At 41.1% G+C, this 19,916-nt stretch overlaps 1 protein-coding gene across 1 annotated transcript; it reads left to right on the forward strand.

Annotated features, from left to right (window-relative positions):
* The first annotated feature begins 1,020 nt into the window (after positions 1-1,020).
* LOC122234248 (zinc finger protein 420-like) lies at positions 1,021-18,521 on the forward strand. Its single transcript, XM_042970021.1, is given in 4 exon segments — positions 1,021-1,035; positions 6,132-6,258; positions 6,755-6,850; positions 16,507-18,521. Coding segments are annotated over 4 exon segments (2,253 nt in total).
* The last annotated feature ends 1,395 nt before the right edge of the window (positions 18,522-19,916 follow it).

Below are 19,916 nucleotides of genomic sequence, written 5' to 3' on the forward strand. Positions count from 1 at the left end.
AAGTGCTCCAGGGGATTCTGTTATGGGATTTTTACATAAATACCCAGGATTCAGGGATTTGTTTTCTCAGCGATTCAAAGAATAAAGATGTGGACACAAAATGAGCAACAGGCAAAACTTTATTACAGTATAACAGAGGAAGAGTAGTAGGAAAGCTCTCTTTACAGAGAGGGGGCGTTGTAATGTGAATACCAGTGACAATAGGCAAGGGCCTTTGTGGTATAAGGTTCTGGTCTCTCCCTCTTCCCTTCCCCCTTGTTCCTTCTCAAGTCCTATGCCTACTGGATTAACAACTCCAGGTGCTGGGTTTTCCCTCCTGATTGGCTCATTTCTATTCCAGGAGGAGTGGTCTATGGCCATACTGTTCCTTGTGAGTTTTAAGTTTTATCATCTACTACTGGTTTTTAGTTAGGTCTTTAGTCAAATTCCTGAGGGGGAATAGGTGATGTCTGTCACATTCTTAAGAGGAACCTGACAGCTAAGGGGTTTTTCTGTATTCAGACATTCTCAGCTCTGTTCCAAAATGTGTTTTCCCCACCCAGGGGCCTCAGGTCCTAATGGTTCCCATTCTCCCTACTGAACCCTATGTTTTCCTATCAAAATGCTAAGGGAAGCTAGAGTTAAGCTGAAAGGCTTCCCATTAAGTTATCAGAGTTGAGTGCAGGCTTTGGCTCAAGGGTCTCCCGTACAGAGGATGGGGAGGGTCAGGTCCATGTAACACACTGTTCCAATGCTCAAGCAGAATTTGTGGGCCTCTGTGGGAGGGGAGGCCCCCTGAAAGCAGAGACAGGAAACTCAGAGGCTGGTCTCCACGTGGGACACCTTAGTTTCTGAATAGCTCCTGACACAATTGATGAGGAACTTGGGTCTTTTTTGCATTTCAAAGCCCTGCCAGCAGGTGACCAGGTTACTGGTGAAGAGGTTGCAGTGCTGGCTTTAAAGGCACTTGCTCCCACTTCAGCTGGGATTTCTCCTCAAAAATCTTCTGAGAAAACTCTTGAAGAGGAGAGGAAAGGAGCAATGGCCAATTCTCAGGTAAGCTTCGGTCCATTGCAAGAGGACCTGTCACCTTGTTTTCAGGATAATCCATGCATGTAGAAATTGCAGGGCACCTGGGTGGTTCATTCAGTTGAGCATATGACTCTTGATTTAGGCTCAGGTCTTGATCCCAGGGACCTGCTATCCAGCCCTGCATCAGGCTTCCTTCTGAGCTTGGAGCCTACTTAAGATTTTCTCTCTCTACCTGAGTCCCTGTCCTCCATTTGCATGCATGCTCACTCTCTCTCGCTCTCTCTCTCTAAATGAAAAAATTGTAAATACCAATGGTTTTATTTGTTTAGTTCTTATGGTTCTGTTTTAGGTTTTCACCTAATTTTTTTTAAAATTTTTTCAACGTTTATTTTGTTGAGACAGAGACAGACAGCATGAACAGGGTAGGGTCAGAGAAGGAGGGAGACACAGAATCCGGAACAGGCTCCAGGCTCTGAGCACAGAGCCGGATGTGGGGCTCGAACTCACAGACCGCGAGACCATGACCTGAGCCACAGTCGACTGTAAACAGTCTGAGCCACCCAGGTGCCCCAGATTTTCACCTAATTTTTAACATTTCAGAAATGATATTCCAGGTTATGTCTTCAGAACATTCCTCCCCTATATCCCAGAGACCTCTCTCCCTTTTCTCCAACCTGGCTTCTAGTAGGGCAACAGCAGTTGTCACTTTGAATTAAATTCCTACAAGTATTGAAAATATTCCCTTTGTGACAGATCCAGAGAGGTAGGTGTTGAGGCCAAGTGTCCTGTTGCTGATGGGGTCTGGTCCTGGGATAGCAATCAAGGAAAACCATTCCCATGTAGGTCTTATCCGAATGCTTTCTGTGCCCCGGGTAGAGGAGGATTATGAAAATGCACAAATACACAAGATGGATATGAGGCACAGAATAACTTAGAATGTTCCTGCTCTTGAGGATGTGGAAAAGCTACTTTAAGATATCCTAGATATTCCAGGACACGACAAGTATATGCGATAAAGTCTGTATAAATCCACTGTGTCCTTAACTTGTTTATATTGTGATTTACTGTTTGGGGTCACAAGAGCACACCGGAGATCCCGTGTCCTGAGGTGTGCCTTAGGCACTGATATCCATTTGTTTCCTTACAGCTGATGTTATCTTCTATTACTTGGGTTTGTGCTCTCTGCCAGATTCCTCCCCTGTAATGTTAATATTTTTCTTATCAGTTGTAATGATTTCAGCCAGATTCCCTGAGCAATTTCCAGACACCATCACATTTAAACTGGAAATATCTTTCTCCTAGTTTCTCTTTTCTTGTATTCGTTTTACCTTGTAGCTTTTTTTCTTTTAAGTTTTTAAGTTTATTTTGAGAGAGAGAGAGAGAGAGAGAGAGAGAGAGAGAGAGAGAGAGAGAGAGAGAAAGCGTGCGCAGGGGAGTGGCCAAGAGAGAGCCAAGTCCCAAGTAGGTGACACAGGGTCAGCACTGAGTCGGACAGGGGGCTCGAACTCACAAATCAAGACGTCTTCACCTCAGCCTAATTCAAAAGTCAGAAGCTTGATTGAGCCATCCAGGCACCCCTCCCTCCATTGTAGTTTCTGAGGAGGAGGACAAATGCAAAAGCAATGTGGATAAAATTAAAATTTCTCACAAATTACAAGCCCCGCAGAAATACTCGAGACTGGCCAAGGAAGAAATCCCTAAAGGAATTCACAACTGCTTTAATGTTGATGCTTTCCTAGAGGCAAACAGCAAGCTTAGCTTTACCCTAGACAGAATTCCAAGTCCTGGAAGTCTTCTTTAACATAGGAAATCCCTGTAGAAACTTATATTTCTTCCCCCCACCCAACTTAAAGTATATAATCAACAGCTCCTCTCAATCTCCCTGCAGCTCATTCTTCCCGCAGATCCTGTCCCTGTGCTTTTACACAAACAGCCTCATTTACCAAAATGGCTCAAGACTATTTCCTTGAACATTGTCTCCTGGCCCACCTCACATTAGTCCCCACCGGACAATGATACCCTCATTGTTGTGTAGTAGATGTAATGACCTCTACCTAGAGGTTCTCAATGAGTCAGACCTTCATCCTGTAGCTTTTTGTTTTGCTGCATAGTCATGACACACGCATACTCTATTTACTTCTGTGTATTTCAGAAAAAGAAAGAAGAATCACATAGTACCAAGAATTACCATGTTTGAGTGTCTTAAAATCCTGAAATAAAACAGCACAAATGATGAATGAAATAAAGCTTTCAACGAGGGGCATGTGGATGGCTCAGTTCATTAAGCGTCGGACTTCCACTCAGGTCATGATCTCACCAGTCCTGAGCTGGAGCCCAGCATCAGGTGAACAGGAGCCATGCCTCTCCATTTCTCTCTCCCTCTCTCTCTGCCCTTCCTGGTATTCTCTCTCTCCCTGTCTCTCTCTGTCTCTCTGTCTCTCTCTCCTTAGTAATAATTAACTAAAAAATAAAATTAAAAAAAGCTTTCAAATAAAAACTATATTAGCAGAACATGGAGTAGTATGGTCAAGACAACTCTTGAGATACTCTGTAGTGCCAGATAGTTTATTGAAGTAGCACAGGGCAGGACCTGGGGGCAGAAAGAACTGTACTTTGGCTGCATGAAGCTTATATGTTCAAGGGGATGGTAGGTGCACAGAGTGTTCAATCACAAATGTTTCTTTAAATTTCTACGTGTAAAACTGCTTCTGCAAGATTTCTCTGGTGCTTACCATTCAGTTCAATATGAAGCAGTGGTGACATGTCCCTGTTGTCATGAGACCCTGTAAAAATGTAATAACCAGGGATACCTAGGTGGCTCAGTCACAGCCTGGAGCCTGGAGTCACAGCTTGGGGTTCTCTCCCTCTCTTTGCCTCTCCACCTTTCACACCGTGCTTATCCACGCTCTCTTTCACAATATAAATAAACTTAAAGAAAAATGTAGGAACCAGCCTTTATTTGATGAATGTCCACATAATACAACTGTATGTTAGCTTTCTGTCCTAAAGGTGAAAATTTTTCTGATTGTATCCCTCATCATACTAGAGTCAGAAATAACTGTTGTATTTGTATCTTAATGTGTGTTTGTGTTGATAGTGTCAGTAAAAGACCTAAGCACCATTATCTACAATTAGTTTTATGAGTTTCATGTCACTGAAAATGTTTTGTTTGTTTTTGAGGAAGAGAGAGGCAGGGGCAGAGAGAGAGAATCCCTAGCCAGCTCCAGACTGTCAGCACAGAGCCTGAGGTGGGGTTTGAACTGGTGAACTGTGAAATCATGACCTGAGCCAAATTCAAGACGTGGACACTTAACCCCCTGAGCCACCCAGGTGTCCTTTATTGAAAATGTTTCTTAGTCACCAGTATACTTTTCTACATTTAATATCTATACAACTTCTTTGAATATTTATGGATGTGAGCATGAAATGTATAAAGGTGATCAATTTTGTGTGCATACCTTCTTTCCATCATCCTTCAGGTTTGACACCTGCTATGATCATTTGGTTAGGGGCCCCTCCGTATATTTTAGGTGTCATTTTAGGTGAACTCCAGGTCAGATGACTTGGGTTAAAACCTGATCCCAACCACGTACTGGATGCTTGAAAAAATATTCACATGGAAATAGAAGAATAATGTGTCTGTTGTCTTAGAATATGATTTATTTTCCAGTAAGTTATGAAAAACTGTGAATGCTCTCTACTAACCAGGAAATGCTTGGAAAGGTTTATTGCCTTTCTTGCTATTCTAGTAGAACCTGTAGTTGCTATGAATCCCACTCAGTTCCAAGTTCCCCAAAAGTTCTTGTCTTTGAGTTCTACTTCTTCGTTATTGAAATATGTATCTCTTGGCCCATAGACTAATGCCTCGTTAGAAATGCAGACATCTACCCCATCCTAGAACTCCTGAACAGTATCTGCATTTTAACAAGATCCCCAAGGTCCTGTTGTGAAATTCTAATTCATATTAGATATGCTAAATACATTTGTCACTCCCCAGAACTTTCCATTTAAGAATTAGATAGCAGATGTACTGTATGATGTAAATACAATATTCAAAATGTATATGCCTGTGTTGATGGCTTCATTTTACAAATTCTCTTGAAGAAACACAGAAATTATAAAGGATCCTACCTCTAAGGTAAAGAATATACTAGAGCATAATACTGGGTGACAAATAATCTTACCTCATCAAGCAGGAACCTCACCTAAGCCAGAACCAGTTCTCCTGATCTAACTGAACTAACAGAAGTTCAGTCGTTGGTGGATCACAAAAAAACTATACCAGGTGAGGATGTGAACAAAGCAAAAATGATTTACAAGAAACAAGGAAATCACAGGGAGGAACTTCCAAATCAGATACTCAGGAAGGAAGGAGGAATGGTGTCCTTTCATTTAGGGTTAGGGTGGATATTCAGAAAGGGGAGGCCATCATCTTATGTCAAGTGGAGTATAAGGTTGCACATAAGCTTTAAGAGAACAGTTGTGTACATACTCTGCATATTTCATAGGAAATGAGGTTTGTGCCCCTCTTGGGTGAGATTTTAGTATTATAATGAGGTAAAAGGGAGCTCCTGAGTGGCTGAGTCCATTGAGCGTCCTACTCTTAATTTAGGCTCAGGTCAGGATGAAAGTCCTGAGATCAGGCTCCACTCTGAGCATGGACCCTGGTTGGGATTCTGTCTCTCTCTCTCTGCCCCACCCCCACTTGGGCACGCTCTATCTCACTCAAAGACATAAGATTTAAAATAAAATGTATGTATGAGATGAAGGTAACTGTACTCACTCCGTAGTTTAGTCTGTTATGCATTGGCTTAGGTGTGAGTCAGGGGTTAATCTCCAACTGAGCCCATCCAAGCTCTTCCTCAGGGCAGTCATTACGTTTTGTTGGATGGTTTCTGTTTCCACTACAGGAGACTATACCCATGGGGTGTTTTTTGTGAAGTAAAAGATAAGATAGAAAAAGAGGTTAAGTAAAGTGTGGAACTAAGATCGGTGGGTACAAGCACAAGCATTAAAGTCAGGTCTTGGAGTCTGGCTGGTGACATTAACTGCCCCTTTCATTTGACCTAGCATTATGAACTCTGCCTGTGGCCACTTGATAACTGTGTTTTTTATTGCAGGGATTGCTGACATTCAGGGATGTGGCCATAGAATTTTCTCAGAAAGAGTTGGGGTGCCTGAATGACAGTCAGTGGGAACTGTACAGGGATGTGATGTTAGAGAACTATGGACACCTCCATTTCTTGGGTGAGGATAACTCCTTCCACGTTTCCCAAACCATACTCAGGGATTTGTTCCTTCCCTTGAAGACTGTCTCTTGGAATCTTCCTCTTTGCATGACTGGGATTCAGATCCCTGCAGTCAGGGAAAGAAGTAGGGGTTTGTGGATGTACAGAAAAATCTTCATGGTGTTTCCTTTTCAGCTTTACCTTCCCTTCCTTAGGGTAACATCATCATTTCTGTACATCAATGATAATTCTAAAGGCTAAGTGGCATAAAACGGTATCTCTTTTGTCTTAAATACCGATTTCTACTCATTATTGTCATGGTAGTACTCGGAAGTGGAGGTCAAGATCTGAACATGGAAAATTTGTCCTGCATGTTCTAAAGGGGTTGTTGGGCCACAGCATTTGGGAAATCATTTTCTAGCTTCTACTCTGTCCTCTCTGCTCTACTAAGCACAATAGTGGATCAGAAGTTAGAATCTCCAACCACACTCATATTCTGTTTTTCTAATAAACAGGTCTTGTTGTGTCAAAGCCAGACCTGGTCATCTTTTTGGAACACAAGAAGGATGTCTGGGCCGTGAAGAGAAAGGAGACAGTAGCTACACACCCAGGTAGGTGGAAATGAAGCGGATGACAGAGCTGAGGTCCAGTCGTGAAGGAGGAATTGGACCTCAGAATGTGGTTGAGCAGCTCTGCTTGAATGGAAATTAGGTTGAAAAGGCCAGTTTCAGGTCTCTTCCTCTCACATCGGACATCTGCTTTCCAACATACCAAGCTTTCCATTCTCTAAGGATTCTCCTTCAGTTCCACGGAGGGTTCTTCACATCCACAGTGAGGTCCTCCATAATCTAATTGGTTCTCCATTTGCTTTGAGGTCTTGCGGAAATCTCTGTATTTCTGAGGAACTGTCCGCCAATGCATTTCTGACTTCTGTTTTGCTTCTTGTGTGAAGTGTGTCAGGATAGTGGTGGGCACCTTGAGGTGAGGTGCAGAAATCCCAGGAACGCCAGAGGGAGACATCACAAGTTTTCAGGTTGATCCTTTCCAGGATTAAGGTGGCTTTCATTTTAATCATACAAAATACAGACCCAGTAATCACATCAGGTGATAAAGCAACTCCCTAATATGAGGAAATCTCGTTCTTTGTTCCACTTCAAAAGTTCATTTCTTGGGATGCCTGGTTGGCTCAGTTGGTTAAGCGTCTGGGTTGAGCTCAAGCCATGATCTGACAGTTTGAAGTTCAGCCCTGCATCAGCCTCTCTGCTGTCAGTGGAGAACCCATTTGCGATCCTTTGCCTCTCTGTCCGTCTGGCACATGATGTCTGTTTCTCAAAAATTAATATTAAAAAAAAAACCCAGAAAGTCTCAATTGTTACTTTATTTGTTAATTGAATCCTTTTATGAATTTATCTTGTATAATATGAAGTCCCTGTTACTTTGTCATATGTTTTCACTCTGAGTCGTTGTATAGGAGATTCCTTTATGATCTATTATATCAAAAGTCCTGATATACCATGGGCATTTGCTTTATAAGAAGTGAGGCAGACAATTAGGAAACGTCCTATGTTTAGAAAAAGAGTTAATTATAAATGTAATGTCACGTCAGAGAAAATCACTATTTATTTACTTTACTCAGAATGTATCTGAATTTAATACCAAAGATTTTTTTTATAAAGCGATTGTTGGCCTATTTTACATTTTTGATTGTGTTTGTTTATTAGAAATGAAAGGTTTTGGGGCACTTGGGTGGTTCAGAGGGTTGAGCATCTGACTCTTGATTTCAACTCGGGTCATGACTTCATGGTTTGAATTTAAGCCCTAAGTCAGTTCTCTACCCAGTGTGGAGCCCGCTTGGAATTCTCTTCTCTCTCTCCCTCTCTCCATTTGTCTCTCAAACTTTTTAAACATTCACAAAAAAGAAATGAAAGGTTTTTGTTTGCTTGATTCTAAAGAATGGATTATAGGGGACCTGCGTAGCTCAGTTGGTTAAGCCTTCAACTTCAGCTTAGGAAATGATCTTGGGTTTGTGACTTTGACCCCATGTCTGGCTCTGTGCTGAGATCTCACACAGCCTGGAGCCTGCTTCGGATTCTGTGTCTCCCTCTCTCTCTGCCCCTCCCCTGCTCATGCTCTGCCTCTCTGTGTCTCAAAAATAAATAAAAACATTTTTAAAAAAAGTTTAAAAAAACATTTCTTGTAGGACAGATCTGCTGATAAACTTAGAGGGGTTTTGCCTTGGCAAAGTCTTCATTTCTACATGCATGGAAAATAGCTGTGCCAGGTAGGGTATTCTTGGTGGATATTTTTTGATCTTTCAGTATTTGAATACATCGTTCAATGCTTTTCTTTCTATAACATCTACCGAGAACCCCACTAACAATCTTGTAGGAGCTCTCTTGTACAAGATAAGTTGCCTTTGTCAAGCTTTTCAAAATTCTCTTTTCACTGGTCATTTTTGGTCTGTTAATTACAACTGTGTTCATGTCTTGTCTTTTTTCCTTCAATTTTTATTTAAATTTTAATTAGGTAATATGCAGTGCAATATTGATTTCAGTATAATTCATTCAGTGGCTCATCATTTGCATACAGTGCTCATCATAAGAAGTGCTTTCCTTAATAGCCATCACCAAGCAAACTGTCCCTCACCCATCTCCTGCCATTGATATTTATCCTACTGTGAATTTACTGTGCTTGTGAACTTGCCTCTCCTTTCCACATACAGGGGCACTACAAGCCTTTAGTCCTTCATGGAAACTCGCTGCCCCCTTTCACTCTGCTCTGTTTATGGGGTCCCCATAATGTACACATTGGTCCACTTGTAGGTGTCCCATGTGTCCTGAGTCTGTCTTCTTTTCCACACTTTTCTTTGGTCCTCTTAGGTAATTTAAAACAAGGGGTCTCCAGGTTGCCCAGTTCTTTCTTGTGCTTGATCAAGTCTGTTGCTGACTCCTTAGTATATTTTTAAATTCAAAGATTCTCCACTTGAGCTCCCAAATTCTGGGTGATTGTTTCTTATACTTTGCCTCTTTGGGTTTCCATTCTGGTCATGCATAGTTTTTCTGCTCTCATTTAGTTACCTGTCTGTTTTCTCTTCTTCCTCCATGGGCATCTTTATGATGTTTTCTTCTTGAATTCTTGGTCATACCATTAATACCTCCTGATTAATTCAAGGTCAGTTTTGGAGATTTATTTCATTCCTGTGAGTGAAACAAATTCTTCTTTTTCTTTATGGCCTTGTGGTCTTTTGTTGAGATTAGTGAATTTAAGAAAACAAACTCTGGGTTTAGGCTTATGAACTTGTTTGTACAGGAGAACACAAGTAATTGGTAACGTCTGAATTTTTGGAATTTCCCAGTTTACGGAAGTATAGTTACTTCTTTAGAGCCCATGATACCTTCCTCTGTTGTCCTCAGCTCTTTAGTCTCTCCAGTGTGTAAACAAAAGCTCACCTGTTGTCTGAGCAGCCATCACAGTGCATCCAGCAGGTGCCCTCATTCTCTGGGCTTCCACGTCCTTCATGACAGAAATAAGTCCCTCAGGCACCTGCAAAAAAGCCAGATCACTGAACATAGAGGTCACTCCTGTGTTTTCACCTCCTGATGAGAGGTAACTGTTTCCACACAGTGTTGCCAAGGAGTGTCAGGAAGGGTGAGTAGCTGTTGTGGGCCAGTGTCACAAACGTTGTCTCTTTGATGTTTTTCTTTGTCTTTTGTACTTGCCTGCCTGGGTGGGGTTCTCCTAATTGCCTTCTGGAGCACTCACAAGGTAACTTAGTCCATTTCTGTCTCCATGGAGGAGCAACTTCCCGGTCCTCCCTATTTCTCCACTGCTGATGTCCTGTGATGGGTGTTAATTTTGCATATTAGCATTTTCACATATATGCATGTGAGTGTAGTAAGTGAGAGACCTGATTGTGTATCTTTTACTTGTGTCTTTCCATAACACCATAGGCCTATTGGCAAAGTTAGGTAAGGAATATTCATTTTAAAGAGTGATGTAGGAACAATGAGATACCACCTCACACCTATCAGAATGGCTAACATGAACAACTCAGGGAACAGTAGATTTTGGCAAGCATGTGGAGAAAGAGGATCTCTTGTGCACTGCTGGTGGGCATGCAAACTGGTGCAGCCACTCTGGAAAACAGTATGGTGGTTCCTCAAAAAATAAAAAAAAGAACTACCCTGCTATCCAGCAATTGCACTACTAGATATTTACCCAAGGGACAAAAGTATGCTGTTTCAGAGGGGCACATGCACCCCAGTGTTTATAATAGCACTATCACCAATAGCCAAAGTATGGAAAGACCCCAAATGTCCATGGATGGATGGATAAAGAAGATGTGGAGTATATGTGTGTGTGTGTATATATATATATGTGTGTGTATATACACACACACACACACATATATATATACACACACATACATACACACACACAATGGAGTATTACTCGGCAATCAAAAGTAATGAAGTCTTGCCATTTGCAAGTCCATGGATGAATTGGAGAGTATTATGCTTGGCCAAATTAGAGAAAGACAAATATCATATGACTTCACTATATGAGGACTTTAAGACCCAGAACAGATGAACACAAAAGAAGGAAAGAAAACATAGTGTAAAAACAGGGAGGGGGACAACACATAAGAGACTCTTACATATGGAGAACAGAGGGTTATGGGAGGGGTTGTGGTGGAGGGGTGGGCTAAATGGGTAAGGGGCATCAAGGAATCTATACCTGAAATCATTGTTGCACTATATGTTAACTAACTTGAATGTAAATTTAAAAAATAATAGAAAAATTATAATGAACAAAAAAAATACCTCAGGCACCCTAGAGTATACTCCATACTGATTATTTCCTTGCTCTGGCATTTTCGGTGCCTGTGAATGTCCTCATACTTGCTCACTCATGTCCCAGTGTACCTGCCCCACCAACATGCATCCAACCATGTCCCATGCAGCAAAGGAGGCAATGGAAATCTGACAGGACTTAGAGAACTGGATCTGAAGTCTTTCTGTTTCCATTCAGGGAAGGCCCTCCTCCCCAAGTCACTACTCCCTCCAAGTCTTGGACCAGAATTGTGATATATGGGTTAGTCTAATTAGAAATCATAGCACTGGTGGACACATAAGATATTTGCAAACTGCTCCCATTCTCTGAACTGTTTCACAGTATTTGACAAAAAGGCCATCACACTTTGCCCTGAAATTAGCCCTTAAATTTAGAATATCCTTAAACGTAATGCACGGGGATTTATTCTACATGCACATGGACCGCTGAGGAAGAACCGCATGAACCTGCAATTACTGATGGTCTTAGGGTAAAAGCCAGCAAGTACAGATTTATAATGAGAAGGCTATATTTGGTCTCTTTACAACATATAACATGTACTAATGTGTTGTACAGATTATGTTATTAGAGTCAGTTTTACTTATGAAGAAAGTAAACCTGTTGTGTATGGTGAGTGTGAGACCACACGAGCATGATCACAAACAGAGATTTCTAAGAGTCACTTATCTGTGGCCAAGTCAAGGATGATCTCTGACTTAGTTCCTGCAGAGGCTGTCAAACTTAGCTTTCATCAGAATCATCTGGAATACTTGTAAATTTTGGAATAGTACTAGAAGGGTACTGGAAGAAGAGAAAAGGAGGTAAAAAATATTTTAAGGAATAATAACCAAAAAATTCCCTATTCTGGCTAAGGAAACAGACAGATCCAGAAGGCACAGGGGCACCTGGGTGGCTCAGTCAGTTAAGCATCGGACTTCAGCTCAGGTCATAATCTCACAGTCCGTGAGTTTGAGCCCCATGTCAGGCTCTGTCCTGACAGCTCAGAAACTGCAGCCTGCTTCAGATTCTGTGTCTCCCTCTCTCTCCCCCCCCTCCCGTGTTCAGGTTCTGTCTCTCTCTGTCTCAAAAGCAAAAACTTAAAGTTTTTTTAAATAAAAAAAAAAGATCTGGATGGCACAGAGAACTCCTGTTAAAATCAACAAAAGCAGGCCCACAGGAAGATATATTAGAATTAAATTTTCAAAATACGGTGATAAAAACTCTTCAAAGCAGGAAGACATCTTTCACTTATCAGGGAGACCCATAAGGTTACCTGGTGATTCTTCAACAGAAACTTGACAAGCCAGAAGGGAGTGGCATGATCTATTCCACGTGCTGACTGGGAAAAATAGGCAGCAGGGAATTCTCTATCCAGCAAGACTATCATTCAGAAGGGAAGGAGAGACAGAGTTTCCCAGACAAGCAAAATCTCAAGGAATTCCTCACCACTGAACTAGCCCTGCAGGAAATGTCAAAGGGGAATCTTGAAGTGCAAAGAAGACACCAAAAGTGACACAGAAAAAGGATCAAGAAAGTTTCTAGAAACAATGACAAAATGAGTAATAAAATGGCAATAAATATATATCAATAAATACTTTCAATGAAAACGTACTGTACATTCCAATCAAAACACAAAGGGTCTCTGGATGGAATAAAGCAACCAAACAAAAACAACAAAAAATAAAGCCCAGGCCCATCTATGTGCTGCCTACAAGAGACTCCATGCAGACCTGAAGACACAGATGCAAAGTGAGGGTGATAGAGAAACCTTTCTCACGCAGATGAAGGTGCAAAGGAAGCCAGAGTAGCAATACATAGGATGGACAAACCAGATATTTTGTTCTTGTGTGACAATTACCCTGCTTTGGTACCAGGGTAATGCTGGCCTCCTAGGGTTATTTTCAATGGGTTCCTTCTATTCTATGTTTAAGATTTTGATGAAGAGTGCCCTAAATTTTGTTTTCTTTTTAATGTTTGTTAGAATTGACCAATGAAGGCAAGAGGCTGTGGGGTTTCCTATGCTGGGAGGTTTTTTATTCCAAACTCAACTTGTACATTTGTGATGGTCTAAGAAGATTCCTTATTTCTTGAGCTCAAAATTCATTTCTCAATCTTGGTAACTTGTGTGTTGTTTAAAATTAAATTTTTTTCTACTTTGCCTAACTTGTTAGTATATCAGTGTTGATAGTGATCTGTTATAACACTATATATTTCTGTGGTTATCTGTTCTGGGGTTTCTGTTTCATTTCCCATTGGTGCTTGAGTTACCTCTCCTTTTTTGTTAGTTAATGGAGTTGGAGAATTTCCATTTTTGTTTGTTTTGAAAAACCTGGGCATTATTTTCCATGTTATTGTTTATTCTGGTCTCTTTTTTCTAATTTTTAAATTTTTAGTTTTCTTTATGTGTTTGTTTATTCTGAGCGAGAGAGAGTGTGCATGCAAGCTGGGGCAAGGGGCAGAGTGGGAGAGACAGAATCTTAGGCTCCTCACTGGGAGTGAAGCCCTACCCGGGACTTGATCCCACAACTCTGGGATCATGACCTGAGCTGAAATCAGGAGTTAGATGCTTAACAGACTGACCTACCCAGGTGCCCCAACTATTTTATGAATTTCTGATTTTTCCTTGGTATTTCCTTCTCCTCCTGCAGAGCTGAATGTGGGGCTTGAACTGGCTAACCACGAGTTTGTGAACTGAGCCAAATTCAATTGCTCAAACGACTGAGGGGCTCAGGCACCCCTGTTGTTGTTTTTAATATTTATTTGTTTTTGGAAAGAGAGAATCCCAGGCGGGCCCTGTGTGGACAGCACAGCGCCCGAGAAGGGACTGGATGTCACAAACCATGAGATCATGAAAGGAGCCAAAATCAAGAGTCTGATGCTAACCTACTGAGTCACCCAGGCACTCCTTAAAGGCAAAGACCTTTTTGTGTGTTTCATTCACATTGCAGAATTTGGGTTCCCAATTCTCCAGTTTACATTTGCACACACATTCATTGCCAAGTGATTGTGGGAAGGGTGCACTAGCTGAGGGAAATTTGAGAGAGCCACAACTGCTGGCCTATGAAGCAGACTCAAGCCAGAAATGCTGAACTCAGACTGTCCCTTAAAAGATCAGCAAAAGAGTGCAATCATCTCTGGGTGACCTTGTGAACAAACAGGCATTCTTGCTATTGGGGGTGAAATTCTTTTAGTACCTGTGGAAGGCAATTTGGTAATATCTAGCAAAATTATGTATACTTCTGCTAATTTTGAGCACATCTCTTCGCTAACAGTTTCCCCTCAAATTTACCTACACAGTACTTGCAAACTTGCACAACAGTGACCTTCAAGTATTCACCACCCCTATGTAAAAGCCAAAGATTGGGAACAACCCAAAATCCTTTGGTAGAAAACCAGTGAAGTGGAATAATGCCCAAATAATAGGAAGGAGGAAAATAATGTACCTATATAATTGCATTTAAAAAACACTCTTGGAGAGTATCTAAGGAAAGAAAGCTTTGTATTTTGGTAGAGTATTAATAGGTGGATACATGGAAAATTATACGGATAATAATTTTATAATCCTTAAATGATAGGAGGGAGACTTTTCTATCATTTTAAGATTCTCATCCTTAGGATCTGTTAAAAACTTGAAAGTCAGTGTAAATATTAGTGTCACCTAAGAAAATAGCTTATTCCAATAAAGCAACAACCAGTATTCTCCCCTTGGACCGTAGTTCTCATTATATCACAATTGTTGGCAAGTGTTCAATAATATCCTGCCCAATGCCATTACATTCAAAATGGGCCCAAAGCCATAGAGAACCATCACGAGGTGACCAGGATCCACTGGCCAGCTCTTACCTGGAAACTAAGATGCTGCTTGCCCACTCCTACCTCATCTCAAATGAGCCCCTCCCCAGACGATGGAGGTTTGAGCCCCACTATTGCCTCTGGTCTTGGCAACCAATGATTCTGCCATGACAGGCCTGCAAGGACCAAATGTGCAAGGCAGACCACCCGTTGTAAATAATCAAGCCCTCTCACCCTGTGGAGCTGTGCCAACTTCCCCTCCTGACACTCCAAATACGAGGAAATCTATCTATGTCTAGTTCTTCAAAATCAGAGGCACAGTTGTTGTAACAATCATTTCTTGGGGGTGTGGAAAAGAGGAGAATGGTCTTTCCCCCAAAATCTTGGGCAGGAGCTGCTTTCTGACCACAAGAGTACTGGTACAGTTCTCAAGGCTGTAAGGGAGGGCATCAAAATGCCATTGTGGTACATGCCTGGGCTCTTGCTCTACTCTCCAAATGAACTTGGACAGTGTGCCAAAATGCACCTTTCTTTCCCCCAGGTACCCAAAATCTCTATGCTGTGTAAACACCCCAGATTGGTATGTAGGTAGGTAAGTAGGTAGTTAGGTCTCTAGGGAGACAGACAGACAGACAGACAGATGTCTTCATGATGGAGTCCTGGTAGGTTTTATCTTTTTGGAAAGTCATAACCATTCTTTGTTATCTACTTCTTGCCAGATAATTATCTATTGTGGGCTAGATTTATTTTTATTTCTATGGGATCAGTTATACTGTGTCTGCCTTCAATTCTTCACTTCTGATTTTAGTTAGTCTTCTCTATCATTCTGACTATATTAGAGACAGGTCTGTTGACTTTGGAGGGTTTTCTGAACACCAACTTTTCTGTTGTTGATTGTTCCTATTTTTGCTTTATTCTACAGTTTTCATTTCTGTCTTAGGTCTCAATTGCCTTTCTTCTGCTAATTTTGAGCACATACGGTACTTTCTTCACTTTCTGAGAGACAAGAACATGATTTGTGCTACAGCAAGAGATGCTACAGAATTCTCTACTAAGCTATGTGGTCAGTTCCTTGTGTGCAAGTTTACTGTCCATGGAAGAAGGAAGTCCTGGTGATTTCTTCTTAGCTGTCTTCCTGATACTCTGATTGATGTTAACGTTCTATATTAGAAATTGTCAGTACATTCCTCTGAGAGTAGTACCCCAGAATGATTTTACTTTTCTCTTTTTTGATCTCAGTCAGCTATATTTTCACATGGCACCGACACATTCCTGCCAAAGTCATGCATTGACGCTTCGTTCCAAAAAGGGTCATGAGTAGATATAAACACAGTTCCCTTGAGAATGTACACTTAACGACAGACTGGAACAAGGTTAGGGAAAGTGAAGGGCAAAAGTATCTGGGGACTCCTTTCCAGAGACCAATGATGAATGTAATAGATATGGGGAAGTCTTTTATCAAAGTGCCAACCTTATTCCACACAGGAGTATCCCTAAGAGAGGAAATCTTTATAAATATATTGAATGTGGGCAAAATTTTAACCAGTCTTCCAATGTTGGTGGTCATCAGAGGATTCATGAGGGAAGAAACCATTGCAGATGTAATATGGCAATGTCTTTAACCAGTCCTCAACCCTTACAGGATATCAAATAATTCATACTGGAGAGAAAACGTACCATGATAAAGAAGATGGCAAGTCCTTTATCCGGCCCTCTTCCCTTACAAGACATCAAAGAATTCATACTGCAGAGACACCTTCCAAAGGTAAACGATGTTGTAAGACCTTTAGGCATCATTCACAACTTTCTGAACATCACAGGATTCATACTGAGGAGAAACCTTATCAATGCAAAGAGTGTGGCAAGGCCTTTAACTGGCGCACAGCCCTTAGGAGACATCACAGAATCCATACTGGAGAGAAACCTTACCAATGTAAACAATGTGGCAAGGCTTTTTGGTACTTCTCAAACTTCATAAAACATCGCAGAATTCATACTGGAGTGAAACCTTATAAATGTAAAGAATGTGGTAAAGCTTTTAACTGGCACTCAGCCCTCAAGACACATCACAGTGGAGGGAAACCTTACCAATGTAAACAATGTGGCAAGGCCTTTACCCGGCCCTCAGCCCTTACAGAGCATTACAGAATTCATACTGGAGAGAAACCTTACCAATGTAAAGAATGCGATGAAGGCTTTTACTGGCACTCAGCCCTTAAGTTACATCAGAGAATCCATAGTGGAGAGAAACCTTACCAATGCAAAGAATGCAGCAAGGCCTTTTCCCGGGCCTCAGTCCTTACAGAACATCACAGAATTCATACTGGACAGAAACCTTACCAATGTAAAGAATGTGGTAAAGCCTTTAACCGACTCTCAGCCCTTATTATGCATCGCAGAATTCATACTGGAGTGAAACCTTACCCATGTAAAGAATGTGGCAAGGCCTTTTTCCACCAGGAACACCTTGATGTACATCACAGAGTCCATACTGGACAGAAACCTTACCAATGTAAAGAATGTGGCAAGGCTTTTGGGTTCATCTCAAACTTTATACAACATCGCAGAATTCATGCTGGAGTGAAACCTTACAAATGTAAAGAATGTGGCAAGGCCTTTTCCCGCCAGGCATATCTTAATGTACATCACAGCATCCATATTGGAGAGAAACCTTACCAATGTAAAGAGTGTGGCAAGGCCTTTAAAGTGCACTCAGAACATACTCGACATCACAAAATTCACAGTGGAGAGAAACCTTACCAATGTAAGGAATGTGGCAAGGCCTTTAACAAGCAATCATCCCTTAGACAACATGAAGGAATTCATACTGGACAGAAACCTTACCAATGTAAAGAATGTGGCAAAGCTTTTAACTGGCAATCGGCCCTTAAGAGACATCACAGAATTCATAGTGGAGAGAAACCTTACCAGTGTAAAGAATGTGACAAGGCCTTTTCCCGCCAGGAACATCTTGATATGCATCACAGAGTCCATACTGGACAGAAACCTTACCAATGTAAAGAATGTGGCAAGGCCTTTTCCCGCCAGGCACATCTTAATGTACATCACAGAATTCATACTGGAGAGAAACATTACCAATGTAAAGAGTGTGGCAAGGCCTTTAAAGGGCACTCAGAACTTACTCGACATCACAAAATTCACAGTGGAGAGAAACCTTACCAATGTAAAGAATGTGGCAAAGCCTTTAACTGTCAATCGGCCCTTAAGAGGCATCACAGAATTCACAGTGGAGAGAAACCTTATCAATGTAAAGAGTGTGGCAAGGCCTTTAAAGGGCACTCAGAACTTACTCGACATCACAAAATTCATAGTGGAGAGAAACCTTACCAATGTAAAGAATGTGGCAAAGCCTTTAACTCTCAATCGGCCCTTAAGAGACATCGCAGAATTCACAGTGGAGAGAAACCTTACCAATGCAAAGAATGTGGCAAGGCCTTTACACACCACTCAAGCCTTACCAACCATCACAAAATTCATACTGGAGATTGACCTTACCAATGTAATGAATGTAGGTAGCAAGGCCGTTCCCCCCAGGCACATCTTAATGTACATCACAGAATTCATCTTGGAGAGAAACTTTACCAACATAAAGAGTGTGGGAAAACTTTTGATTACTGTTCAACTTTGACTTATTAACACAGAATTCATACTAGAGCAAATCTTCTAAATGTTCAGACTATGACAGAATTTCTAAGGACTGCTCAACTGTTATTCCACATCAGATAATTCATAGTGAAGAGTAATGATACCCATTGGGAATGTGGCAAGATACTAAAGCAAAGCTTAAACCCTGATTCTTCATTAGAGAATATATACTGGAGATGATCTTACCAATCCAAAGAATTTGGCAAGCCTTTTAATCAGTACTCAAGCCTCATCCAACATCACAGAACTCATACTGCAGAGAAAACTTACAAAGAATGTGGTAAAAAACGTTTCAGACTGCTCAAGCCTTACTCATTACCATAGTTCCTGTTGCACAGAGACGTTACAAATGTAATGAATGTGGCAAACCTCTAGCCTGGACCTCACAACTGCCTCAGTATCATAGTTATGATACAAGAACAAAAGTATAACATGTAAAGGGAGTGGCCATGCCTTTAACTGGAATTCAGTCATGACTCAGTATCTCCAAATGCCTACTTGGGGATAATGTATGAATAAGGAAAGACCTTTTTAAGTATACACTTTGGAAAACAAAGCCATACAGAGAGGAAAGTAACCTGAAAGATATAGTTAGTCATCTAATTATCTGAAAATCAACTGTCAATAAACGTCACAATTCACAGTAGAAAGGAGTACATCGGTCACTCTATTCAGACGTTCTTCTCCATAAAAATACTTAACCATATGGGATAAAACAAAGTTGAACACTTAGATATCGAGTATGTGGGTATGCCTGAAAATAGACACGGGGCGGTTTTTTGCATAGGGATAAGTAATTTCAATGTGTTTTTGTTTTACCTTGGCCCTCTTTAAGATGTTGACTACAAGTATTAATGTATTGGTGCTCCCAAATCACTTCAGAAAATTCACTGATTCCCAGTGGGTGTTGAAAGTATGTGGCTGATTCTTCCTGCATCATAGATATCAGATGCCCTTCCCTCTTAGGTGGGACTCCTGCATACCTGATTTTCCATGGAGATGGAGGACAATATCATGTACAATCTATGAACAAACCTAACTGGAGATGTCACTTATGTTTCTAACACTGATGTAAGTTATTACGAAATGGGTGTTCAGAACGTCATTCTTGAACATTTATGAAAACTGAAAAAGTTTCTGAATGTTACAAATAAAATGTTTTGTTTATTGGTTTTGTGCAGTCCAGGCACATACTGAGACAAGTTCTTAACAGATGTAGTTAGAAGTAGAGAATACCAGTTGATGTGGTTGAAACGAAGAAACCTTCACACATATCATAAAGGGAGTAACTAACTCTTCCCTAACATGGCCTAGGATTGTACACTGACGTCTTTTAAGAATTACCTCAGGTCTCAAAGTGTTCTGGTATGCAAAATTAAGGTGTTA

Source organism: Panthera tigris, chromosome E2, assembly GCF_018350195.1.
Source record: "Panthera tigris isolate Pti1 chromosome E2, P.tigris_Pti1_mat1.1, whole genome shotgun sequence".
Classification (NCBI taxonomy): domain Eukaryota; kingdom Metazoa; phylum Chordata; class Mammalia; order Carnivora; family Felidae; genus Panthera; species Panthera tigris.